At 56.1% G+C, this 22,831-nt stretch overlaps 1 protein-coding gene across 5 annotated transcripts; it reads left to right on the top strand.

The window, feature by feature from the left end:
* The first annotated feature begins 2,067 nt into the window (after positions 1-2,067).
* SUN2 (Sad1 and UNC84 domain containing 2) lies at positions 2,068-22,049 on the top strand. 5 transcript variants are annotated; one of them, XM_055253268.2, is made up of 18 exons: positions 2,068-2,406; positions 4,404-4,562; positions 5,694-5,869; positions 6,043-6,180; positions 6,727-6,822; positions 7,187-7,280; positions 8,263-8,333; positions 10,638-10,765; positions 13,852-14,106; positions 14,841-14,918; positions 15,361-15,404; positions 16,002-16,167; positions 16,476-16,697; positions 16,992-17,076; positions 17,430-17,545; positions 17,680-17,847; positions 18,174-18,266; positions 20,385-22,049. In XM_055253268.2, the coding sequence occupies exons 1-18, from the start codon at positions 2,321-2,323 to the stop codon at positions 20,496-20,498; spliced, it is 2,289 nt and encodes a 762-aa protein (XP_055109243.1). In that variant the 5' UTR covers positions 2,068-2,320; the 3' UTR covers positions 20,499-22,049. The 5 variants fall into 5 exon arrangements, with proteins under 5 accessions (XP_055109243.1, XP_055109244.1, XP_055109242.1 ...); XM_055253269.2 differs by having other exon boundaries at positions 2,306-2,406; positions 16,995-17,076; XM_055253266.2 differs by having other exon boundaries at positions 2,327-2,406; positions 5,998-6,180.
* Positions 22,050-22,831: the final 782 nt, after the last annotated feature.

The raw sequence follows: 22,831 nt of genomic DNA on the forward strand, positions 1-22,831 counted from the left end.
TGCCTCGGTGATTTTGTCATTCTTGTCTCGTTTCCTCTTGGTACTTTAAAAGTAAAATAACGATTGTTCATCTGCCCTTAGAAGGGCTGGCACAGAAAGTGATTCATCCCAAGCTGTGCACCTGCTCTATCTGTACAGTTGGTGGATGGGGAGCCAAGGAACAGGACCCCCGGAGTCAGGCGGCATTTTACTCAAATGCTGAGCACTCCTTCCAAGTTTGAGTAAGGTAGAAGAATGAGTGGCCAGCCCTGCCTTCCCACAGCTCAAGGGCAGCAAGCACCGTCCTTAACACAGAAGAGCTGGCCGGGCGCGGTGGCTTATACCTGTTATCCTAGTACTTTGGGAAGCCGAGGCGGGAGGATCACTGGAGCTCAGGAGTTCGTGACCAGCCTAGGCAAACATTGTGAGATCTCGTCTCTATTTAAATAAAATAGAAAATCTGTTTAAAACAAACAAAAAAACAGAAGAGCTGTCGTGAAACTTGGGTGCTCTGGGTAAAGCTTGGGAAGAGGCAGGGCCTCCCAGCATGTCTGGAATCCCCAAATTAGCAACCTGTTTCCTTGTCTGTAAAATGGGTGTAGAAATGGCTGGCTAAGAGGACAGTGGCACTGGTGCCGGGGGCTGAGCAAGCCCTCGACAGCCTCACCGAGAGCGCACCAGGGGCCACCCGCGCGCTGCCGCTCCCAGGGCTCCCACCCTCCCCTCGGACGCCGGCCTGGTGAACCAGCCTGCGGGCGCGCGTGGGGGCGCTCGGAGCTGTCTCAGGTGTTCTGAGCCGCCAGATCGGGAGTCCAGTGCCCTGCTGAGCCCGAGCCCCAGCACAGGCTTCCGTCGCGTCCTCCCGCAGCTCGGGGTCCCCGCCCGCCCAGCGCCTCCCACGCGCGGACTCCTAGGCTGAGCGCGCAGGGCAGCGGGGCCCACGCGAGGGCGGGGCGAGCCGGGGCTTTGTGTTCAAACCGGCCAATGGGTGGCGGCGGTGGGCGGCGACGGCCGGCGAGGCCTGGCCAATGGCCTGCGGCCTGTCAGCGTTGACCGACAGGCGCACACATACAGAGTCGGCCACACGCGCGCCGCCCGGCCCCACTCGCGCAGCGCGGGCCTCCGCCGGCCGCATTGTCCGCCCGCCCGCCTAGTCCCGCGCCGCCGCTCTTCGCGTGCCCGCGCGCCCCAGGCCTGGCCGCCGTCTCGCCCTGCGCGGAGCGCCGCCAGCGGGATCCCCACGCGGAAAGGGGGCGCGCCCCGGCGGCGGGCGGGCCTCGGACGCCCCCGGCCGGGCTAGAAGCTGCCGCGGCAGCAGGTGAGTGCGGGCGAGCTCAGGAGAGGGTTGGGGGGCCGCGGACCGGCTTGACCCCGGGTCACCGTCGGGCCACTCGGGCGGGGCCGCGCCGCCAGGCCTGCTTCCTCCTCTCCGGGCCGCGCTGGGCCGGCTCCAGACCCCACCCGGGTCCGCGGCCGGCGCCCTGACTCACCTCCCGGCCTCCGCCCCGCCGGCCGCGCCACTGGTCAGCTGGGAGGGCGGTGTCTGCGGGCGGGACTTCCCTGGCAGCCTCCCGGGAGGAGGAGGGCAAAGGCCGGCTGCCCCAACCCGGCCCCGGGCAGCGCCTACGGGTTTTGTGCCAGACAGGCTGTTTCCAGGGACAGGCAGTTCCCAGCCTCCGCCTGTCAGAACTCAGGGCCTCAGAGGAAGGCCCGTTTTGTTCAGTTCTAAAACAAAACAAAACAAAGCAATGGGGGGCGCGGTGTGACTTACAGAGCCAGGAAGGCGCGCCTTTGGTGACAATTTCTGCAGGTTTGGCCTGTGGGAATGAGGGCAGAGGGAGTTAGCACCAGGCGTTTGGCAGGTCCCACAAGGGCGTGTGGCCTGGCTGTGCCCGGGGAGTAGAAATGTCACAAGGAAGATGCCCCAGATCTGGGTTAAGTCTGAAGATGGATGGAGATGTTTGTGATGGGGAAGGGCGGAATTGAGAAAGGATGTCGCCCAGCTGAGAAGTGGGGAAGGATGCTTTAGGTGAGCGTTTCCTGATTGTTGGGGAGGAGGTGGGGCGGGGGTGGTATCTATTACGATTCGCAGTAGTAGATTTCAGCTCCTAGGGGCTCACTTCTTGTTTTGGAGAATGGAGCCTCGACCTTTTTCATCTTATAAAAGCCAGACTCAATGGTAAACTCTTTTGTGATGCCAGGATGCCGCAGGAAAGACTAAGAGGCATCTCTGGCAGTTCTGGGAGGGCAGAGGCGGGTGCTGACAGTTTTCAGCACTGCCCCCTCAACCTCCATCAGAATATTTAGTTCCTCCCAGCGGAAGCTTGGGTATGGTATAAACATGTTGCCTCGTTTCTGCCCTGGGCAAAGGCGTCACCTCCTTCAGGGGCTAAGAGGAGTCCCTGTGTGGGCAGCTGGAGCCTTCAGGTAGGGACCGCACGGGCGGGGCAGGGAGGGGGGAGGGGAGATTACCTTATAAGGACAGGAATAGAGACAAGGACCCAGGCCAACTTCCTGCTTTTCCTACTACCAATCGGTCCCTTTTCCAACACCAGCTAAAAGTAGAGGGGGATGCCAGATGGGCATCTGACCTGGGAAGATGCCAAGAAGGCCAGGACATGAGGCTGTTTGTTTTTCAGAGGAGGACTTTCTAGCTGGACTAACCAGACCTTCGGGTTTCTGCAGCCTGGGTTGGGAAGTGTACTTCTATACCCACCACACAACCCAGAGAACTGGTCATTTAAGTATCAACCAGGAATACTAGAAGTGATCAAAAGTCACAAGCAAGTGCTAGGAATTCTCAAGTGACTTTGTCGTACAGGCCAGCAGAGGCACTAACGTTGAGACTCCCCATGTTGGCAGTCGGGGACTTTGAATTCGGGTGTCTGGACCTGAGCGGTTCATTAATCTTCCTCATGTCACAGAGTGCTACCTTTTGCCAGATCTTTGCACTTTGGCTTCCTTTGTTCTCATTACCAGTTCCAGAGCCTTGATTTCTGCCCCACATGGTGACTGGGACTGACTGTAATTCATGCTGCCCTTCTCCTCCCTATTTTGTTAGTTTGCTAACAAATATTTGTTGTGTAACAAGTATGTATACAGCCTTGTTTTGTGCATGTGTGGGGCTAAAAAAGATTCTAGTTGAGGACACACAACTAGAATCTTCAATACATTCCTGAAACAACTGGAAAACTTTAAGGCTGCGTAGAAAGACCCAGGCCCTACAGGCTGTCAGAGCTGAGCCCAAACCCTGGCTTTGTCACTTACAGGCTGGGGACTGTGGGCAAGCTGCCCATTGCCTCGGTGTCCAGGTTATTCCCTTGTAGATGGGAGTAATGATAACTACCTTGCGTCTAATAATCATAAATGGGGTATACAAGGAGCCCAGTCCCAGCAGACACTTACCATTTTATCATCATCTTACCAAGATGTGGCAGCACAGTGTGCACCGTGGGGACAGAGAGTGCAAGCGCCATCAGGACGCAAGTGGGAGCCTGGCCAACTTGGTGAAACCCTGTCTCTATTATTAAAAAAAAAAAAAAGAAAAGAAAAGAAAAGAAAAGAAAAATCCTTTTGGCTGAGCGTGGTGGCTCATGCCTGTAATCCCAGCACTTTGGGAAGCCGAGGTGGGCAGATCACCTGAGGTCAGGAGTTGGAGACCAGCCTGGCCAGCATGGCGAAACCCCATCTCTATTAAAAATACAAAAATTAGCCGGTCACAGTGGCACACGCCTGTAATCGCAGCTACTTGGGAGGCTGAGGCAGGAGAATCGCTTGAACCTGGGAGGTAGAGGTTGCAGTGAGCGAAGATTGCACCACTGCACTTCAGCCTGGGCGGCAGAGCGAGACTCCATCTCAAAAAAAAAAAAAAAAAAAGAACATAGGTGGGATCTACATGGGGAAGGTTTGAAGGTTTTCCATCAAGGTTCGTTGGGGCCCTCGACTAACGAGCACATGTCAGCAAAGGGACACAGCTAGAGCAAGACTGGGAGAAGTCTCTAGGGAGAAGGCAGGTGGGGCGGCTGGACCACCGGGCGTGCAGGCAGTGACCAGAAGCACCAGAGTCTCTGCTACTTGTCAGAGGTTGAGGAAGACCCAATTCTGGCTTATGTGGAGCTCAGCACCATGAAGGATAAAGACAAGGAAACTGAGAATTGGGAAGCCTGTGGAAAGCGCCCTGGAAGAGGCTCTAGAGTCACGAAGTGAGCCCCAGGTCGGGCATGACTCCAGCCGCTGCGCAGTGCAGGGGCGCTTCACAGATCCCTGCCTTGATCCCCATCAGGGCTGTTTAGACTGAATGCCAGGGGCCGGGGGGTGGTCTGTTCTCGGCTGTGAGGTGATGCCTCCGTCCCACCTCCTCCAGAGAGGAGCTGGGGACAGCCCCAGGCCTCACATCCAGTCCTCCTCCTCCTCTCTCTCCTTAGATTCTCTTCAGGGGAAGAGTCTACATCCCACCTCATCATGTCCCGAAGAAGCCAGCGCCTCACGCGCTACTCCCAAGGTGACGATGATGGCAGCAGCAGCAGCGGAGGGAGCTCGGTGGCCGGGAGCCAGAGCACCCTGTTTAAAGATAGTCCTCTCAGGTAGGGACCCAAGGGAGTGCCACAGCCCCTGACGACCGCACATGCTTTTGATTACTGCTCGCATGCCCTGTGGTCCAGCCGTCCCCCTGCCTTCTTGTTGCAACCTTGGGCAGAGATCGAAGGATGTGGGCCCCCGTCCGGTCAAGGGGGTCCTGCCTTGCTCCATGTGTATGAGCACACAGCACCCATTCTTCTCCCCCCGACTATGAGCCGGGGCTGCTGCCCTCATGCTTAGAAAACAGGAAGTGGTAGGCCGGGCGCAGTGGCTCACACCTGTAATGCCAGCTCTTTGGGAGGCCAAGGGGGATGGATCACCTGAGCCTGACCAACAAAGTGAAACCCCGTCTCTACTAAAAATACAAAAATTAGCCAGGTATGGTGGCGGGCAGTTGTAATCCCAGCTACTCAGGAGGCTGAGGCAGGAGAATCACTTGAACCTGGGAGGCAGAGGTTGCAGTGAGCCGAGATCATGCCATTGCACTCCAGCCTGGGCGACAAGAGTGAAACTCCATCTCAATCTCAAAAAAAAAAAAGGAAAGAAAGAAAACAGGAAGTGGAGAGAGGCAGCTTCAAGCATAAGCCAGGCCGGAAACCCCAAAACTGCAGGCTGGGCTCACAGGAACCCCCCTGCTCTGGACGGGCGTGTCAGCCTTACCAACCTTCCTGGCCCCACGCCCGCATGTCTCACCACCTGTCCGGCCTCAGCAGCTGGCCAGCGACACGGCTGAGGACAGGCGCAGTCCTCAGGCCACTGGGAAATGGGCTGTGGCGGCAGCTGCCTGGTTGTCCTGCCCCACTCACAGACATGGGGCCCAGAGGACAGGCCCTGAGGCTTTGGCTAGCTCCGAGGCCAGGTCAGGTCTGTCTGGTTTCAGTGGGTTGTAAAGTTTGAATCTGGGTCCATCCCTAGCTGCCGCTGCCCATCTTGCCCATCTGCTGGTGAGATTCAGAGATAACAGGAGAGGAAGCGCCAGCATTGGAAGAGTCAGGGGAATGGCAGCTGCGAGTTGCCTAGCAACAAGGGAACCCACGCCCTGCACTAGGCAGGGCCTCAGGCTGTGGCTTTCCTTCATGATCCTGGCTGGGCTCACCTCCCTGCTCCCTGCCTCTGCCCTCACGGTTGTCCCACAGGACCTTGAAGAGGAAATCCAGCAACATGAAGCGCCTGTCCCCAGCGCCACAGCTGGGCCCGTCCTCTGATGCACACACCTCCTACTACAGTGAGTCGCTGGTCCGCGAGTCCTACATCGGCACCGGGTTCCCACCCAGGAGCTCCCTGGAGGAACTGCATGGTGACGCCAACTGGGGTGAGTGGGGAACCCTCCCTCCCAGGGCTTTGCTTCCTCCACCTCCCGCGAGATATTCCTCGCAGTGTCCCCTGCAGTCCCCAGGATTCCCTCCTCAGAGCACCTCTCTCCCAGACCCCACTTTTCAGAAGCTCTTGGAGGCCCAGAAGAGCCCCTGGTTCTTCCCTGCACAGGCGAGGACCTGCGGGTGCGGAGGAGGAGAGGCACGGGCGGCTCAGAGAGCAGCAGGGCCAGCGGGCTCGTGGGGCGCAAGGCCGCCGAGGACTTCCTGGGCTCTTCCTCGGGCTACTCCTCTGAGGATGACTACGTGGGTAGGCGATGCTTCCTCCCTCCTGAGCAGATCCGAGGCTGCTGGGAGGCCTCAGGAAGGCTGGACGGGGAGCCCCAGGGAGCTGGAGAGAGGGCAGCGTGTGGCAGGCACACCACCCCTCCCATGCCCGGCCCTGGGTGTGCCCCAGCCTGGCCTGCGGTGGCCCCTGGTGCCTGGGCTGTGACTGCCCTTCACTTGTCTGTCCTCCCCACCCTACAAGTCTGTGGCAACCTAAGGCCAACACCCTTGCATTCAGGCCCATTCCAGCACTTTCCTGTGGGGCTCCACCCATGGTGGGTGCTCAGTCATTCTGAGTGGTGTCCATGTCAGACCCCGTCACCTAGTTCTGAACAGCAGCTTGAGGGGTGGCTGGCGAGGAGAGGGATGCAAACAGGAAGCTATCAGAGGAAACAGAATGCCAAAGAGCTCCCATTTCATTCCTTACTGCACGCCGGGCCTGCGTGGGGCTGTGGTGATGTCAGAGGACAGTGAAGGAAGAGGCTCAAAAGTGACAGAGACTGAGCGCCAGTGTCCTCGTTCCCCGCAGGCTACTCGGATGCAGACCAGCAGAGTTCCAGCTCGCGGCTCCGAAGCGCCGTCTCCCGGGCGGGCTCCTTACTCTGGATGGTGGCCACTTCGCCAGGTGGGCTGCAACCCGTGCCCAGTTACTTCCATTCTTGGTGGTAGTGCTTTCTTACCCATCTCTCTGCAGTTGGGCATCCTGTCCATGCAGAGAGACCGTAGGACCGTTGGGGAAAGGTCATTCTAGAATAATCACGGGAGCCCAGAGCTGTGGGGACCCCCTTGCGTGGAGGGGAAGGAGCAGCTGCAGAGCAGGACAGAGGGTGTGGGCAGGTGGGATCCAAGGAGCTGGGTCCCGGTAGGGCGGGACAGAGGCATACTGGCAGGTGGGGGTGGGGTAGGGGCATGGAGGACGGCAGACGGGACAAAGGAGCGGTGTCCCCAGCCACCATGTGGAGCCTCCGGCTTGATGGTCATTCTTCCAGGCCGGCTCTTCAGACTTCTCTACTGGTGGGCTGGCACCACCTGGTACCGCCTGACCACAGCTGCCTCCCTCCTTGACGTCTTCGTTTTAACCAGGTGAGCGAGACTCCACCCTTGCCAATAAATCACAAGGCCCTGGGGTGAAGGGACTGGTAAAGTGTGTCAACTTGTAATGGTCGATTCTCTGAGGGTTTTCCCCAGTTTCCCTGGAGCCTTTATTAGCGATCACGGAGTAGCCTCCCCAAAGCCCACCCCTGCCTGACAGAGGATGGACTCCGAGTCAGGTTTTTCTCCCCGAATCGATAGCCCTTCGAGGCAGGATTCCAGAGCACAGATTATTTCTTCTTGGACACATTCTACTAAACGCCACACTAGTCCAGCCATGCCTGGCTCTCAGACACATGATGGCTTTCCTCCTGCAGGGTAGGCCCACTGACTCCAGGCAAGAAGCGGGGTTTCCCAGAAAGTCCATCTTCCTTCTTGGGCCTGGGACAATCTAACCCCCTGAGTTCCCCACTCATGGTCAGAGCCACAAAGGGGCTCTGCCTGAGGATGCTATGGGTTTGTTCCCCAAGTCCCTAAACCAGCAGAACCAGGATTTGAGAACGTGCCCCTTAGGGAGAAGAACACAGAACCCAGAAGTCAGGATCCCTCTGGCCGTAATCCAGGTCCGGGCAGAGGGGACAGCTGGCCACACTGAAACAAGGGGCAAGGATGGGTTTGTGTCACCAAAAACAGGTTCTTTGTTATTATTTAAGGAGTTACTTTTTTTTCTATATTTGCATACTTAGAGGACCTGTCCATATAAAAATTTTCGAGTTTTTCAAAGACCACACTATTTTTAATAACATCGGTAAAATTCAGTCAAAATTGTCCCATCACTCTAAGACCTGCCCAGCAGGAAAGGCTCTGACATGTCCAGGCTGGCCCTGGCACAGTGAGAAGCTCAAAGCTATCCTCCTTAGCTCTAGTTCAGCAGCCAGGAAAACATCTCAGGGTACTCCCTGGGTGGAACGTGGAGGCCTGGAGCTCCCCTCACGCCTCCGCCTCCCCTGTCCTGCCCTCCCGCGTGGTCCAGGCGCTTCTCGTCCCTGAAGACGTTCCTCTGGTTCCTGCTGCCACTGCTCTTGCTGACGTGCCTGACGTATGGTGAGCCTGCGTGGGGAGAGCAGAGGGAGGCACAGAGATGTGTTCACTAGAGGGTGGTGACCTTTGGCAGGCAGGGAAGGGGCAAGACTGGGTGGGGTGAGCCCATGACTGGGCAGGGCCTGAGCCCTGGACCCTGGATCATCTCTGCATGGCCCTCCCCACCTCTCCTGAGCCTCTTTTGTGCTGCCCTAGGCAGGAGCACACCCTAGTGCCGCAACATTGGGTGAAGAGCGGGATGCCCTCCCCTTATCATTAGCAGTCATCCTCCCTCCACTCCAACAGGGACATCGGCTATGAGGGAGTTATATTTACAAGATGAAGGTAAATCTTGAGCTGTCTTTAAAGTAAAAACAATGAAGCAGCAAAGGGAAATAAGTGCCTTTTTTGTTTGTGGTTTTTTGTTTTTATTTTTTGAGACAGAGTTTTGCTCTTGTTGCCCAGGCTGGAGTGCAATGGCGTAATGTCGCCTCACCACAACCTCCACCTCTCAGGTTCAAGTGATTCTCCTGCCTCAGCCTCCCAAGTAGCTGGGATTACAGGCATGCGCCAACATGCCCAGCTAATTTTATATTTTTACTAGAGATGGGGTTTCTCCATGTTGTCAGGCTGGTCTCGAACTCCTGACCTCAGGTGATCCAGCTCCCTCAGCCTCCCAAAGTGCTGGGATTACAGGCATGAGCCACCGCGCCCAGCCATAAGTGCCTCTTTTTTACACCAGTTACTTACCAGCTGCCCTGAATCATCCCAGGTGCTAGCACAGGCCTGCCTTGGTTTTTTGTTTGTTTTGAGACAAAGTCTTCCTCTGTCACCCTGGCTGAAGTACAGTGGCATGAACACAGCTCACTGCAACCTTGACCTTCTGAGCTCAGGTGATCCTCCCACCTCAGCCTACCGAGTAGCTGGGATTATAGGCACGCAGCACCACACACAGCTAATTTTTGTATTTTTAGTACAGACGGGGTTTCACCATGTTGGCCAGGCTGGTCTCGAACTCCTGACCTCAAGTGATCCACCCACCTCGGCCTCCCAAAGTGCCGGGATTACAGGTGTGAGCCACCACACCCAGTCAGTGATTCTTTTTTTTTTTTTTTTTTGTGACAGAATCTTGCTCTGTCGCCCAGGCTGGAGTGCAGTGGTACAATCTTGACTCACTGCAAGCTCCACCTCCCAGGTTCATGCCATTCTCCTGCCTCAGCCTCCCGAGTAGCTGGGACTACAGGTGGCCACCACCCCGCCCGGCTAATTTCTTTTTGTATCTTTAGTAGAGATGGGGTTTCACCATGTTAGCCAGGATGGTCTCGATCTCCTGACCTCGTGATCCGCCCGCCTCGGCCTCCCAAAGTGCTGGGATTAAAGGCGTGAGCCACCGCGCCCGGCCCAGTCAGTGATTCTTTATAATTGCATAGCAATGTACCCAGAGAGCACTTTCCCATGCATTATCTCAGTTCAATTTGAGCTTCACCGTGGCCTTGTGGGGTTGCTGTAGTCAGTGCTGTGAACCCATCACATGGAGATGTGCGTGGAGGGGGCTCAGTGACCTGCTCAAGGAGTGTGTGCATGAAGGCCATGTCCATGCTGGACTTCAAGCCCCATGGGCATGAGCTTCCTTTTGCACCTGCCAACCACTGGTGCTTGAGTAGCGAATGGAGCTTTATCAGGACAGAAAGCCCTCCCTCCCCCACCACCTGCCCCAGAGCTCAGGAGTAAACAGGTATCAAACAGATGGCCCTGAAAACAGAATGAACATGTCTCTGTGTGGCTGCAGCTTGGTGCTCGGGTCTGGGCCACGAGCAGCCTCTCTTAGAGGGGGTGGTGCTTCCCGTTACAGTGACTCTCAGCCATGGCGGCCCATGACAGTCACCAGGGAGCTTTACAAACCCACCTATGCAGGGGCCCCACCCCAGGCCAATTAGCTTTCTCTCCGGAGGGCAGGGCCGGACCTCGTTGTACTAAAAGCTCCCCAGGTGATTCTGACGTCCAGACAGGGCTGAGAACCATCAGGTCCTCTGGGCTGTACCCTGGATCATCCCTAACTCATTCAAAATGTTTTCTCCAAGTTTTGCCATTTAAGAAAGATGAAGGATTCCCGTGGGGGTGTGAGAATGACTATGCTCTGAGGTTGTTAGGTGGAAGTTGCCACCTCAGAGAATGGGGACACCTGCATCCCTCTGATGCCTCTGGAAGGGCACAGCTCCACGAGTGGAACAGGCCACAAGCACTGGCAGGGATCAGGCAGCCATCCTCCCTAGCGCGAGCCTCCTGCTGGAGGCCTAGCCGGGGTAACACCCTCTCCCCTGTGCACAGGCGCTTGGTATTTCTACCCCTATGGGCTGCAGACATTCCACCCTGCTTTGGTTTCCTGGTGGGCAGCGAAGGACAGCAGGAGGCAGGATGAGGGCTGGGAATCCAGAGACTCATCGCCACATTTCCAGGTGAGTCTCTGACGGTGATAGCTCCCAAGAGCTTAGCAATAATTAGGTGACAGTGAAAGTGGTGGGTGCGCCCTCAGCCTGCCTCACACCGAACACACAAAGCTGAGGCGTACTGTTAGTTGCCATCTTACAAGGCACAGAAAACAGAAAGAAAAGGAATCCAACAAATTATCTTGTCTACTTTGTTCCTTTTCAGTACTGTTTCACAAATATTTACTGAGCACCTTCTATGACTAAGATAATATCCCAGTCAGTTACCTCTTACCACAGATAATCCACCCCTAAAAGCAGTGGCTTAAAACTACAATATTTGATTAGGTCATGAGTCTGTGGGTTGTCCGGGTGGTCTTTCTGGTCTGAGAAAAGAGAAGCAACCTTGGCTGGGCTCGTACTTGCCTGTGTGGATCTGTCTGTCTACAGTTGGCTGGGGGCGGGGGTGTCAGCTGGGGGCCAGCTGGTCGAAGCCCTTGCCTAGGACAGCTGTACTCCATGTGCACTTTGCTCACCTGGCAGGCTAGCCCCAGCTGTTTCTCATCGCACCCAGGCAGGGTTTCAAGAGCAAAGCAAGGCAACCAGACCTTTGAGGCCTTGATCCAGAACCAGCACACCGTCACTCCCGCCACATTCTGTTGGCTACAGCAAATCTCAGAGCCAAAACCAGATTCAAGGAGAGGGAACTAGACTTCACCTCTCAGCAAGAGAACCCACAAAGTCACATGGCAGAGGTGCGGCTGCAGGGAGGAGTGAGGGATGGTGGCCATTTTTATAATCTGCCAGAGTCTAAAAATGAATCAGGCCCAGGCTGTGCCCTCAAGGAGCCTGCAATCAGCGTAACCAGAAAGCGATGTGAGCACAGGTACTGATACTGACAATTTAAACCTCTAAGCCAAGCCTGATGGCTCACATCTGTAATCTCAGCACTTTGGGAGGCCAAGGTGGGAGGATCACTTAAGGCCAGGAGTTCGAGACTAGCCTAGGCAACACAGTGAGACCCTGTCTTTATTTTTAATAAAACTCTTCATTTTCTAATTATAGTTATTTGACCTGCACTTGCACCTCACTGAATTTAACTTCGTATCACATTTTTATTATTCATTTAAAAATTTTTTGAGACAGGGTCTCATTCTGTTGTCCAGGCTGCAGTGCAGTAGTGTAATCATAACTCATTGTAACCTTGAACTCCTGGGCTCAAGCGATCCTCCTGCATCAGCCTGCCAAGTAGCTGGGACTACAGGTGTACACCACTATGTCTGTCTAATTTTTTAAAAAAATTTTTGTAGAGACAGGGTCTCACTATGTTGCCCAGGCTGGTCTTGAACTCCTGGCTTCAAGCAATCCTCCTGCCTCAGCCTTCCAAAGGGCTGGGATTACAGGCATGAGTCACTGCACCTGGCATAGTATCACTTTTTTTTTTTTTTTTTTTTGAGACAGTCTTGCTGTGTCACCCAGGCTGGAGTGCAGTGGCACGATCTCAGCTCACTGCAGCCTACGCCTCCCGGGTTCAAGCGATTCTCCTGCCTCGGCGTCCCGAGTAGCTGGGACTACAGGCATGCACCACCACGCCAGCTAATTTTTGTATTTTTAGTAGAGACAGGGTTTCACCATGTTGGCCAGGATGGTCTCTATCTCCTGACCCCATGATCCGCCCGCCTTGGCCTCCCAAAGTGCTGGGATTACAGGTGTGAGCCATCACGCCCAGCCGGTATCACATGTTTAACCATCTATTTTTGTGTAACTTTCCAGACCATGATCTTTCCAATTTTATTATATGTGCTGCCAAAGTGAGTACCACACCATGATCTTATTATTTTACAAAATAATGACATCTATGACTTTTCCTTTTTTCACCATTAAAGACATTAAATACAGTTCAATTTCAGAACCATCTTTTTTGTAAAAAAGGGTAAGTAAAAAAATATGAATATATCTTGTATTAGCAACATTTGCATGAAGTTAAAATAAAAACAGCTTCCTGGTCTGGGAGAGGCTGTTGGTGAGGCAACTGGGGCAGAGGATTTTTTGCTGTTTTTTGTGGGCTTTTTTTTTTTTTTTTTTTTTGAGACAGAGTCTTGCTCTTGTTGCCCAGACTAAAGTGCAATGGCACCATCTCAGCTCACTGCAACCTCCACCTCCCAGGTTCAAGCGATTCTCCTGCCTCAGCCTCCTGAGTAGCTGGGATTACAGGAACCTGCCACCATCCCCAGCTAATTTTTGTGTATTTAGTAGACACAGGGTTTCACCATACTGGCCAGGCTGGTCTCGAACTTCTGACCTCAGATAATCCACCTGCGTCAGCCTCCCAAAGTGCTGGGATTACAGGCGTGAGCCACCACGTCCCGCCCGTTTGTGTGCTTTTTGAGTCATGCAAATGTAGCGCCTATTTAAAAACCAGGATTTCTAAAACTCAGAACCTCTGCTGCTCAGTAGCTCCCTGCCCTTTATTTGACAGTTTTTATCACTTCTCTTGGCAATGATTTTGTTGTTAAGCCAACAACATTCTCAAATTCATGACACACTATCAAATGCCACCCTCAGTCCAAATGACATTTATTCCATTTTCTCTGTGGGACATCCAGCTAAAGAGGAAAAGGAACGTATTTTCAAATTATTCTGTCTCTTAGCCATAATTACCTAGGGAAGGAGTGAAAGCCACTGAGAGTCCACAGACAGAACTGGCAGCCCTGGCTCCCCTGCCCCTGTAGGAGGCGGGGAAGGAGTGAGCTTCAGGCCAGCAGGGTCCACGGCCCCCTGCAGCCATCCTGCAGCTGTCAGTCCTCCCCTTGGACCGTCCCTGCACTCAGACCTTCTCCCCAGCCCACCTTCCTTCCTCCTCTGGGATCAGACTTCTGTACTGTGTCCTCAGGGACCCTCCTCTGTGGCCGGCACCCAGTGATCCCCGGCTCCCAGCACACCCAGCTCAGAGGTCGGCAGCCCCTGCCCACGAGCTCCAGCTGGCCCTGCGTGGCCTTATGCTGTAACGTCTCTGGAATCTTTTCCCTTCCTGTGTTGGCTGTGTCGGGGTGGTCTTTGGGAAGCACTGTCATCCAAGGGTCCCTCACTCCGTGGCTCTCTCTCCACCCTGCCAGGCTGAGCAGCGCGTTATGTCCCGGGTACACTCTCTGGAGCGGCGTCTGGAAGCTCTTGCTGCTGAATTTTCCTCCAACTGGCAGAAGGAGGCCATGCGGCTGGAACGTCTGGAGCTGCGGCAAGGGGCTCCTGGCCAGGGAGGTGGTGGTGGCCTGACCCACGAGGACACCCTGGCACTGCTGGAGGGGCTGGTGAGCCGCCGTGAAGCTGCCCTGAAGGAGGATTTCCGCAGGGAAACTGCTGCTCGCATCCAGGTAGGAGGCAGAATACCTCAGGGTGGGAGGTGGGTGACACCCACAGGAAAGCATGAAGGTGCCCAGCAGGAGAGAGAACAAGTGTCATTTGGGATCAGACAGCTCTGCCTTTTGGCAGTTACTCCCGTTCTCTTTTTCTTTTTCTTTTTTTTTTTTTTTTGAGTCAAGATCTCACTCTGTCACCCAGGCTGGAGTGCAGTGGCGTGATCTCGACTCACTACAACCTGTGCCTCCCAGGTTCAAGCGATTCTCTTGCCTCAGCCTCCCGAGTAGCTGGATTATAGGCGTGCACCACCACATCCAGCTAATTTTTTTGTATTTTTAGTAGAGACAGGGTTTTACCAAGTTGGCCAGGCTGGTCTCGAACTCCTGACCTCTAGTGATCTGCCCACCTTGGCCTCCCACAGTCCTGGGATTACAGGCGTAAGCCACCACGCCAGGCCTCCTCACCTTCTCTAAGCCTGTTTCCTCCTCTTTGATGGAGGCCATCGTGTCTCCCCCACCCCCATAGTGAGCTGTGCAAGTAGAAAGCCCCAGCATGGTGCCTGACACGTGCAGTGGAGCTGAAGAGGGAGTCTTGCGTGGTCCAGAGAAGCAATGTAGCCTGAAGGCTGAGAGCCAGGGCTTTGGAAGCAAACAGACCTTGTTTGAATTCCAGTTCCACCACTTCCTAGTCATAAGGGTGCCTATAAGCATGACTCTGTCAGACCTGTCCTCTCACTCCTGTCTGACAGGAAGAACTGTCTACCCTGAGAGCAGAGCATCAGCAAGACTCAGAAGACCTCTTCAAGAAGATCGTCCAGGCCTCCCAGGTCAGCGGGCTTGGGCACTGAGGGCCTGTGACCGGGTCCTGACCCCATCCAACATGTTCACTTCGGACCCTTCGGCCCTTCCAAAGGGACTGTTTGGGTGTTGCGTGGGGAGGGGCGTGCCCTCCTCTGACTTCTCTGTTTAACCCCCGACCCCTTAGTTGGGGAGCTGTGCAGGAGCTCCCTGGGGTGTGCCAGGGCACAGCGGCCTGTCATGCTGGTGTGCACGTGCTGAGTGTGGGTGAACGGATACCTCAGTGTGTCAGACATGGACGAGACTCATGAGGGCTTTGATCAGGAAGCCAGTTTGATTTTTGCTGCAGGGGTCAAGAGACCTTGGGCAGGGGTGTGGTTAAGCAAAGACGCTAACAGACAGTAGATCCTACTCTGGAACACCAATTTCTGAGCTGGGTATTTCTTGTATTTGTCCCTTCTTCCTACACAGGAGTCCGAGGCTCGCATCCAGCAGCTGAAGTCAGAGTGGCAAAGGTACTGGGCGCCACCAGCTGGCCTCGGCCTGCTCCTCCCCAGCCCCACCCACTCTCCAGGCAGGACTGTGGAGCAGAGCCGCAAAGCAGAGAGTTCTGATCATCTTGCCAAGCAGAGGGTCGGGGGAGGGGTTGAAACCCAGCTCAGGACCCCTGCCCAGGGCCTGTCTTTGAGGTGCCATGGAGGTTAGCAGGGGGGTCCTGAGGGCAGGGGGCAGGCCCTGTGAGAGGACCAGGATTCATTTATAGACACAGCGTCCTTTCTTACAGGCTCATGTAACTGCCTTCTCATGGCCCAGATGTCCATGCTTGTGGAGGATGTGAGAGGCTGAGGCAGAGTACATTCTGGACTCTGGGCTTAGAAAGGAAGCAGGCTCAGAATTAGCTCCTTGGGACAGGCAGGCCAGTTCCTGGGCACCTGCACTGTGTTCTGTAGCCAGAACCCCCAGGAGAGGCCTTGCCCCTTCTCATGTTCACGATGAATGCTGGGCACCCACTCTCATGACAGGAGCCCACTAGGGGGTCCTCTTTCTTCTTCGGTGTGGGCTTACCTCCCACCAAAGAGATCCGAGGCTTACTCTTCTCTCTCTGGGACCAGCATGACCCAGGAGTCCTTCCGGGAGAGCTCTGTGAAGGAGCTGAGGCGGCTGGAGGATCAGCTGGCCGGCCTGCAGCAGGAGCTGGCGGCTCTGGCACTGAAGCAGAGCTCGGTGGCGGATGAAGTGGACCTGCTGCCCCAGCAGATCCAGGCCGTGCGGGACGACGTGAGTGCTGGTCCCTCTCCTCCTCCTTTGAGACCACATGTCCTGGGGCCTGCAAAGCAGGCACCCCTCGCCCCTGCAGCCTCTGTTATGCCGAAGAGACTGTGGCGCTGGCCTTGGCACATATGGGCTGTCATTGACAGGTGTTCTTCCTGTTTTTCTGTCAGTGCCCATGGAGTGTTCATAACTCTTTCCTCCAGTGGCCTCCCTCCTACCCTATCCCTGCTATCCAGCTAAGCACTGGCCCTGTCATAGCAGCTCCTGCTGTCCCTGCAAGCCCCCCAGGGTGACACCCTTTTGGATTCCTATAGGTGGAATCTCAGTTCCCGGCCTGGATCAGTCAGTTCCTTGCCCGAGGCGGAGGGGGCCGCGTGGGCCTCCTTCAGAGAGAGGAGATGCAAGCTCAGCTGCGAGAACTGGAGAGCAAGATCCTCACCCATGTGGCAGAGATGCAGGGCAAGTCGGCCAGGGAAGCCGCGGCCTCCCTGGGCCTGACGCTGCAGAAAGAAGGTGTGATTGGAGTGACAGAGGAGGTGAGGCCCACATGCCCCTCTCCACACACCCACCCACAGCTCTCCTCCCTGGGAGCCCTGGACAGTCCCACACTGCCAGCTCCCTGGCAGGTTCCAGGATGGAAGTGCCAAGCAGGAGGCTTTGCATGCTGTGGGGCCGGCATGGGTGGGTGGCAGTGTGCCCACATCTGCCTGGGCACCAGCACAGTGCAAGCCTAGAAGGGGTCAGCCCATGGGTCCTTGGCCCACGGCCACGAGGTGACGGGGGACATGTCTGCTCCCTGCTGCAACCGTCTCCTGGTGCCTGCATTGCAGCAGGTGCACCACATCGTGAAGCAGGCCCTGCAGCGCTACAGTGAGGACCGCATCGGGCTGGCGGACTACGCCCTGGAGTCAGGAGGTACGTGCCCTGCTTTCCTCGCTTTGCCTTGTCCTGGACCCCGCAATGGCCAGTCCCCTGGCATCTACCAGGTTGGTGGTGGGGCAAAACAAGCAAAGCTCAGGATCAGCAGAAATCACCCAACCTAGAACCCATCACAAAGGCAAGTGGCAATTCAGGGAAGTCAGGACGTACCGAGCACCATCCTGGGCCAGGGAGAGGCTGACCTTTAAAGCTGCTCTGAGCATCTGCGTGAGGGTTAAAGGCTAGGCCTGGGGCATCTGCCATCCGCCTTCAGCGAGGAGACAGCCAATGGCCTGAGCTGGGCCCTCCTCCCATGCGGGATCCCACCCTGCCTTCTTCTCCTGTCTCAGGGGCCAGCGTCATCAGCACCCGATGTTCCGAGACCTACGAGACCAAGACGGCCCTCCTCAGCCTCTTCGGCATCCCCCTGTGGTACCACTCCCAGTCACCCCGAGTCATCCTCCAGGTGGGCACCTGGCAAGCACAGCAGCGGGGGCTCTGAGCACACTGGGGGCTGGTCCCATCTGGGGTCAGCAAGAGCTGGGGTCAGCAAGAGCTGGACTCAGGGCCCTGTCCTGACATGACTTTCTGCTCCTCCAGCCAGATGTGCACCCAGGCAACTGCTGGGCCTTCCAGGGGCCACAGGGCTTCGCCGTGGTCCGCCTCTCTGCCCGCATCCGCCCCACGGCCGTTACCTTAGAGCATGTGCCCAAGGCCTTGTCACCCAACAGCACTATCTCCAGTGCCCCCAAGGACTTCGCCATCTTTGTGAGTATCTGTCCCGTGGTGGGGCCGGAGGGGCTGCAGGAGGATCCTGTGGGCCTCTCTACTGAGGATCAAGTCGGGGTCGCCCTTGGACTGGAAGGGAGAGGAGTGGATTTGGAAGAGGAGGAGCCAGGGTGAGAGACAGCACTTCAGTCCCTGTTACCTCAGGCTTTGGAGGCAGAAACTGTGGCACAAGAGAGTGAAGTGACTTGTCATAGGCCACGCTGGTGCCTGATCTGCTGGGTGGGAGGAGCAGGGATTGGAGTGGGGAGGGGTGTTCTCCCTGCTCCAGCCCCCTCCCCGCCCACTTCCCTCCGCTCTCTTTGCAGGGGTTTGACGAAGACCTGCAGCAGGAGGGGACGCTCCTTGGCAGGTTCACTTATGATCAGGACGGCGAGCCTATTCAGACGTTTCACTTTCAGGTACGGGATGCTGCTGTGCTAGCAGAAGCGGCGCAGACTCCCCATCCAGGCAGCAGGTGCTCCCTGGGCACTTACCCTGCCAGGCATGGGATTCAGAGAGGGAAGCCCTGCTCTCCTTTCCCACAGCTCAAGATGTGACATCCAAATGGGGTGTAACACGCATCCTGCAGATGTCAGCACAGGGGAAGCACCTTCCAGAAGGGCAGCATGAGGGAAGCTTCCTGGAAAAGGACACCAGGAGGCGGGCTTTACTCAAGAGGGGTTGGGTGGCCAGGAAAGGAAGGCCAGCAGAGACGTTCAAGGAGCCGCCGCCAGCACATGCCAGGGCACGGGCATTCTATCATGGCCAGCTGGAGCCTCAGGCAGTGCATGCGGCTTAAACTTCAGTGGGCATCCAATCTCCTAAGTCAGTTAGAAATGCAGATTCCCAGTCTCCACCCCAGGAGAGTCTGGTTCCTTAGGGCTGACAGGACCCAGGAGCCTGCATTTGAACAAACCATTGGCCTAAGCCCCACACCGGGGGAGTCCTGGAGTGAGGAATTGGGTTGGCGGGGATAGTGGGAGGTGGACAAGGGACAGTGGCAGGAAGAGGAGGCCACAGAGAGGCAGGAAATAAGCCCTCAGGGGCCTGGGGGAGGCAGTGCTGTGCTTCAGGTGACAAAGCTATGTCCATTTGACTAACATCACTATATAACTCGAAGGGGGCGAGCCTGGGCCTGGGAGACCCGTCAGGAAGTGGTTGCGGGAAAGCAGCCAGAACAGGATAGGTGGGGGAGTGGGGCGTTGGGAGTGAGGACAAAGACGTAGCAGGGAGGGTCGTGAATGTCTGGTTGGATGGGGTGGGAGGAAGAAGCCACTGCGAGGGGGGCGGATGTGGAGCAGGCAGCAGGTCTGGCTGAGTCTGAGGCACCTATGGGACAGTCTAGTGGAGCTGTCGGGGGGGCCAGAAAGAACTGAGTTGTCGTCAGCTCTGAGGAGGTAATGAGCCCGCGAGAGAGGTTGGGATTTCTCTTTTTATTTTTTTTTTTTATTTTTTTTTTTGAGAAGGAGTCTCGCTCTTTCACCCAGGCTGGAGTGCAGTGGCGCCATCTCGGCTCACTGCAGGCCCCGCCCCCCGGGGTTCACGCCATTCTCCTGCCTCAGCCTCCTGCGTAGCTGGGACTACAGGCGCCCGCCACCTTGCCCGGCTAATTTTTTGTATTTTTAATAGAGACGGGGTTTCACCGTGTTAGCCAGGATGGTCTCGATCCCCTGACCTCGTGATCCGCCCGCCTCGGCCTCCCAAAGTGCTGGGATTACAGGCGTGAGCCACCCCGCCCGGCCGGGATTTCTCTTTAGGAAAAAGTATAGAGGCCAGACGAGGTGGCTCATGTCTGTAATTCCAGCACTTTGCGAGGCCAAGGCGAGGGGATTGCTTGAGCCCAGGAGTTCAAGACCAGCCTGGTGAACACAGCGAGATCCCGTCTCTACAAAAAATGTTAAAAAATTTAGCCGGGTGTGGTGACATGCACCTGTGGTCCCAGCTACTGGGGAGGCTAAGGTGGGAGGATCCCTTGAGCCCAGAAGGTTGAGGCAGTGAACTGTGATCACACCACTGCACTCCAGCCTGGGTGACAGAGCAAGACCCTGTCTCAAAAAAAAAAAAAAAAAAAAAAAAAAAAAGAGGGTAGAAGACAGGAGAAGGGATAAGCCAGGAGTGTGCTAGGCCTGTGGCATCTGCCCAGGTAAGATATGCTGCTAACACCATTCCCAACATTGTGGCTAGACAGAGGCCTGATGGGCACTTGAGAAAAAGAATCAAGTGTGCCATACATCAGCATCTACGAAGCCCTCTATGAAGGTGGTTCTATCTGTTGATCACAATAAAAAAGCGATTGTGGATGAATTCATTCCGGTTTCAGATGAAGTGTGCTACAGGTGGCCCCTTAACCCACTGGTTGGAAACACTGCTCAGGAGACTAAAGATAGGAGCTTTTGAAGCCCGGTTCTCTTCAGAGCCCCAGGGAAGGAGCAGGGGAGCCATCTGGCCCTAGGCGAGGCTGTCTCCCCTTCCCACTTTCTCTGTCAGTGAGGCCTCACAGGTCTCTGATGCTCTTAATCCCTTTCTTCTCTACCCAGGCCCCTACGATGGCCACGTACCAGGTGGTGGAGCTGCGGATCCTGACTAACTGGGGCCACCCCGAGTACACCTGCATCTACCGCTTCAGAGTGCATGGGGAGCCCGCCCACTAGCCCTGCTTTCTGGTGCCTGCTGCCAGCCATCTGGGAGTGGGTGAACAGCACCCCGCCGCTTCCCCCACACGCTTGCTCGGCGCTCTGACTTCTAGGAGCACAAGAGAGGAGCCTGTGGCCCCATGCAGATGAGAAGGAGGGGCAGGGTCTCCTGAGCAGCAGGTGGCTCGAAGCAGTTAGCAGGCTCCAGCAGCTCCCTTCTTCCTTCCCTCCATGCCCGTGGCATCTGCTTCCCATCCTGGGAGTGTGTATATATGTAGTATATCATGGGGGACTGGGAAGTTGGGAGAGGTAGGACCTGACTGGTGTTGCCTGGGGTCAGGGGCTGGTGCCTGGGAGCTGCTGAAGGGAGGCCTATGGATGAAGCAGGTGCCAGGGCTGTGGGAGGGGCGAGCTAGGGCCTGGGCTAGGTGAGCTGCCTCTGCCCCTGGGCAGGGAAGCAAGGCCCTCTGGGAAGAGGGTGCTTAGCTCCAGAGCAGGATGGGACTTTCCCAAGCAGGAAGCACCTGATGGAGAGCTGCCCAGCTCTCTACAAGGTTAGTGCCCTCCACCTAGGGAAGCCTGAACCACAGAGTCCCTGAGGGGCTTCGACAAAAGCGTGTATTAGTCCCGGGGAGGGTAGCAGTGGGCCATGGGGCTTCTTGTGCCCTAAAGGGGACTGGCTCCTGTGATCTTCTAAGGGGCCCAGGGCCAACCCTGTAGGCTTCCCCTCTGCTGGGGACGGTAGTTGCTTTTCTCTCTCCTGATGCTAGGTTGGGGCCCACCCTGCTCCCCATTCCTGCTAGGGCCTGCCAGTGCCCCTGAGCTTGCTTTCCACATTCTCCCGGGGTACGGAGACCTAGACCTGTCTTTGGGGCCATTAGCATCTGGGGTTATAGCAAGAAGAGTGGGGAGCATGGAACTCCTGGGCTCTTGTGGGGACGTTCAGGGTATCGGGGTGGGAGGTCTGTCTGCACCGGCCCCCACATCTAACCAGGCCCTGATGTAGGGGCCCTCTGCTCAGGCTGCCCCCTTGGGCTCTTGCAGCTCTTGTTCAGGTAGTCGCCCTTCTGGTTGGTTCTCTGTGGGGCAGTTGGTGGGGGCTGGGGGAAGAGGCTGGCAGAAGTTACCCTGGATAGGGAAGGGGGAGGAGGGGACTTTTAGAGCCAGCAGGCCCCACTGTATTATGTATATATTTTTCAAGGTCTGTTTTTCTAACTGAAAAGCTAAGGGCTTGATTCCTAGCCCCGTTCTGTGGGGCACTGGGTGATACTCAGTCTCTTGTTCCTGGCCATGGAGAGGGGCCTGGGGCACTGGTTCTGGCTGTGTCTGGTGGTCCGGCTGCGGGGAAGGGGCAAGAAGGCAGGCAGGCCTTCACTGTAGCGCTGAGCCTCAAATCCGCTCTGGAGCATGAGGCTGGATGCAGTGGTGGTGAGGCCGCCCCTGCTCCATCCCGAGGTAGCCAGGCTTTGTTTTGCGCTCTCCTGTCACAAATGCTGCACTATTGGTTCTTAAGTTTTTTATCTCCAGATCCTAATTTATGCCTATGCAAAAAATAAATGATGCCCAAGAGCTGTGGGATGTGGCTTTCATGTGGCTTTTGCCTATCACCTAGGGCAGTTGCTCTTGGGTAGATGAGGGAATGACCTTTGTATATCACCTAGGGCAGCTGCTCTTAGGCAGATGAGGGAATGAATTCTTGGCCAAACGAATGTCCCCGAAGACTTATTCCTAAAGTTCAGACACCCACAACTTTCAGCTAAAGCCCAGTTGTGGTGGGGGATGGGACCTGAGGCAGGTCTCCTCCAGTGTTTGTGGGTCAAGGGCTGGCATGAGGAAGAAGTGAGGTGGCTTTATTAGCTGTCATTGATAACGCCATCACAAAGGGTGGGGCGGGAGCAGTGGGGCTTTCCTGTCTCTCAGTACCACTGAACAGCAGCAGAAAAAGTTACACTTACCCACCGGCCATGTCCACTTGGAGTGCAGTGATTCTCCTCCATGGGAATTTGCTATTTGCCCCTTGGACCTGTGACTGGGAAGGGACAAGGAGGTAGGTCCCTTGAACAGCCAGCAGCTGCCAGCTCTAGGAGAAAAACAGGCCCTGACCTTTCCCACAGATAGCTCCCCAGACCTGGTTTGGGTGGTTCTCTAGCCTGATCCTGGAGCGTCTCATACTGACTGTGGCACCTGGCCCAGGGCTGTTCCTCATCATGGCTGAGAAAATAAAGGCAGGGACCCAGTCAGTAGGGAGGGCTGTGGAGACAGCCACAAGAGAGGAGCTGGGTGAGGCACAAATCCAGCCCCCAAAGCCTTGGGACAGTTCCTCAGCCTCTTGGGAGACAGCTGGTCCTGTG

This window comes from Symphalangus syndactylus, chromosome 18, assembly GCF_028878055.3.
Source record: "Symphalangus syndactylus isolate Jambi chromosome 18, NHGRI_mSymSyn1-v2.1_pri, whole genome shotgun sequence".
NCBI classification, from domain to species: Eukaryota; Metazoa; Chordata; class Mammalia; order Primates; family Hylobatidae; genus Symphalangus; species Symphalangus syndactylus.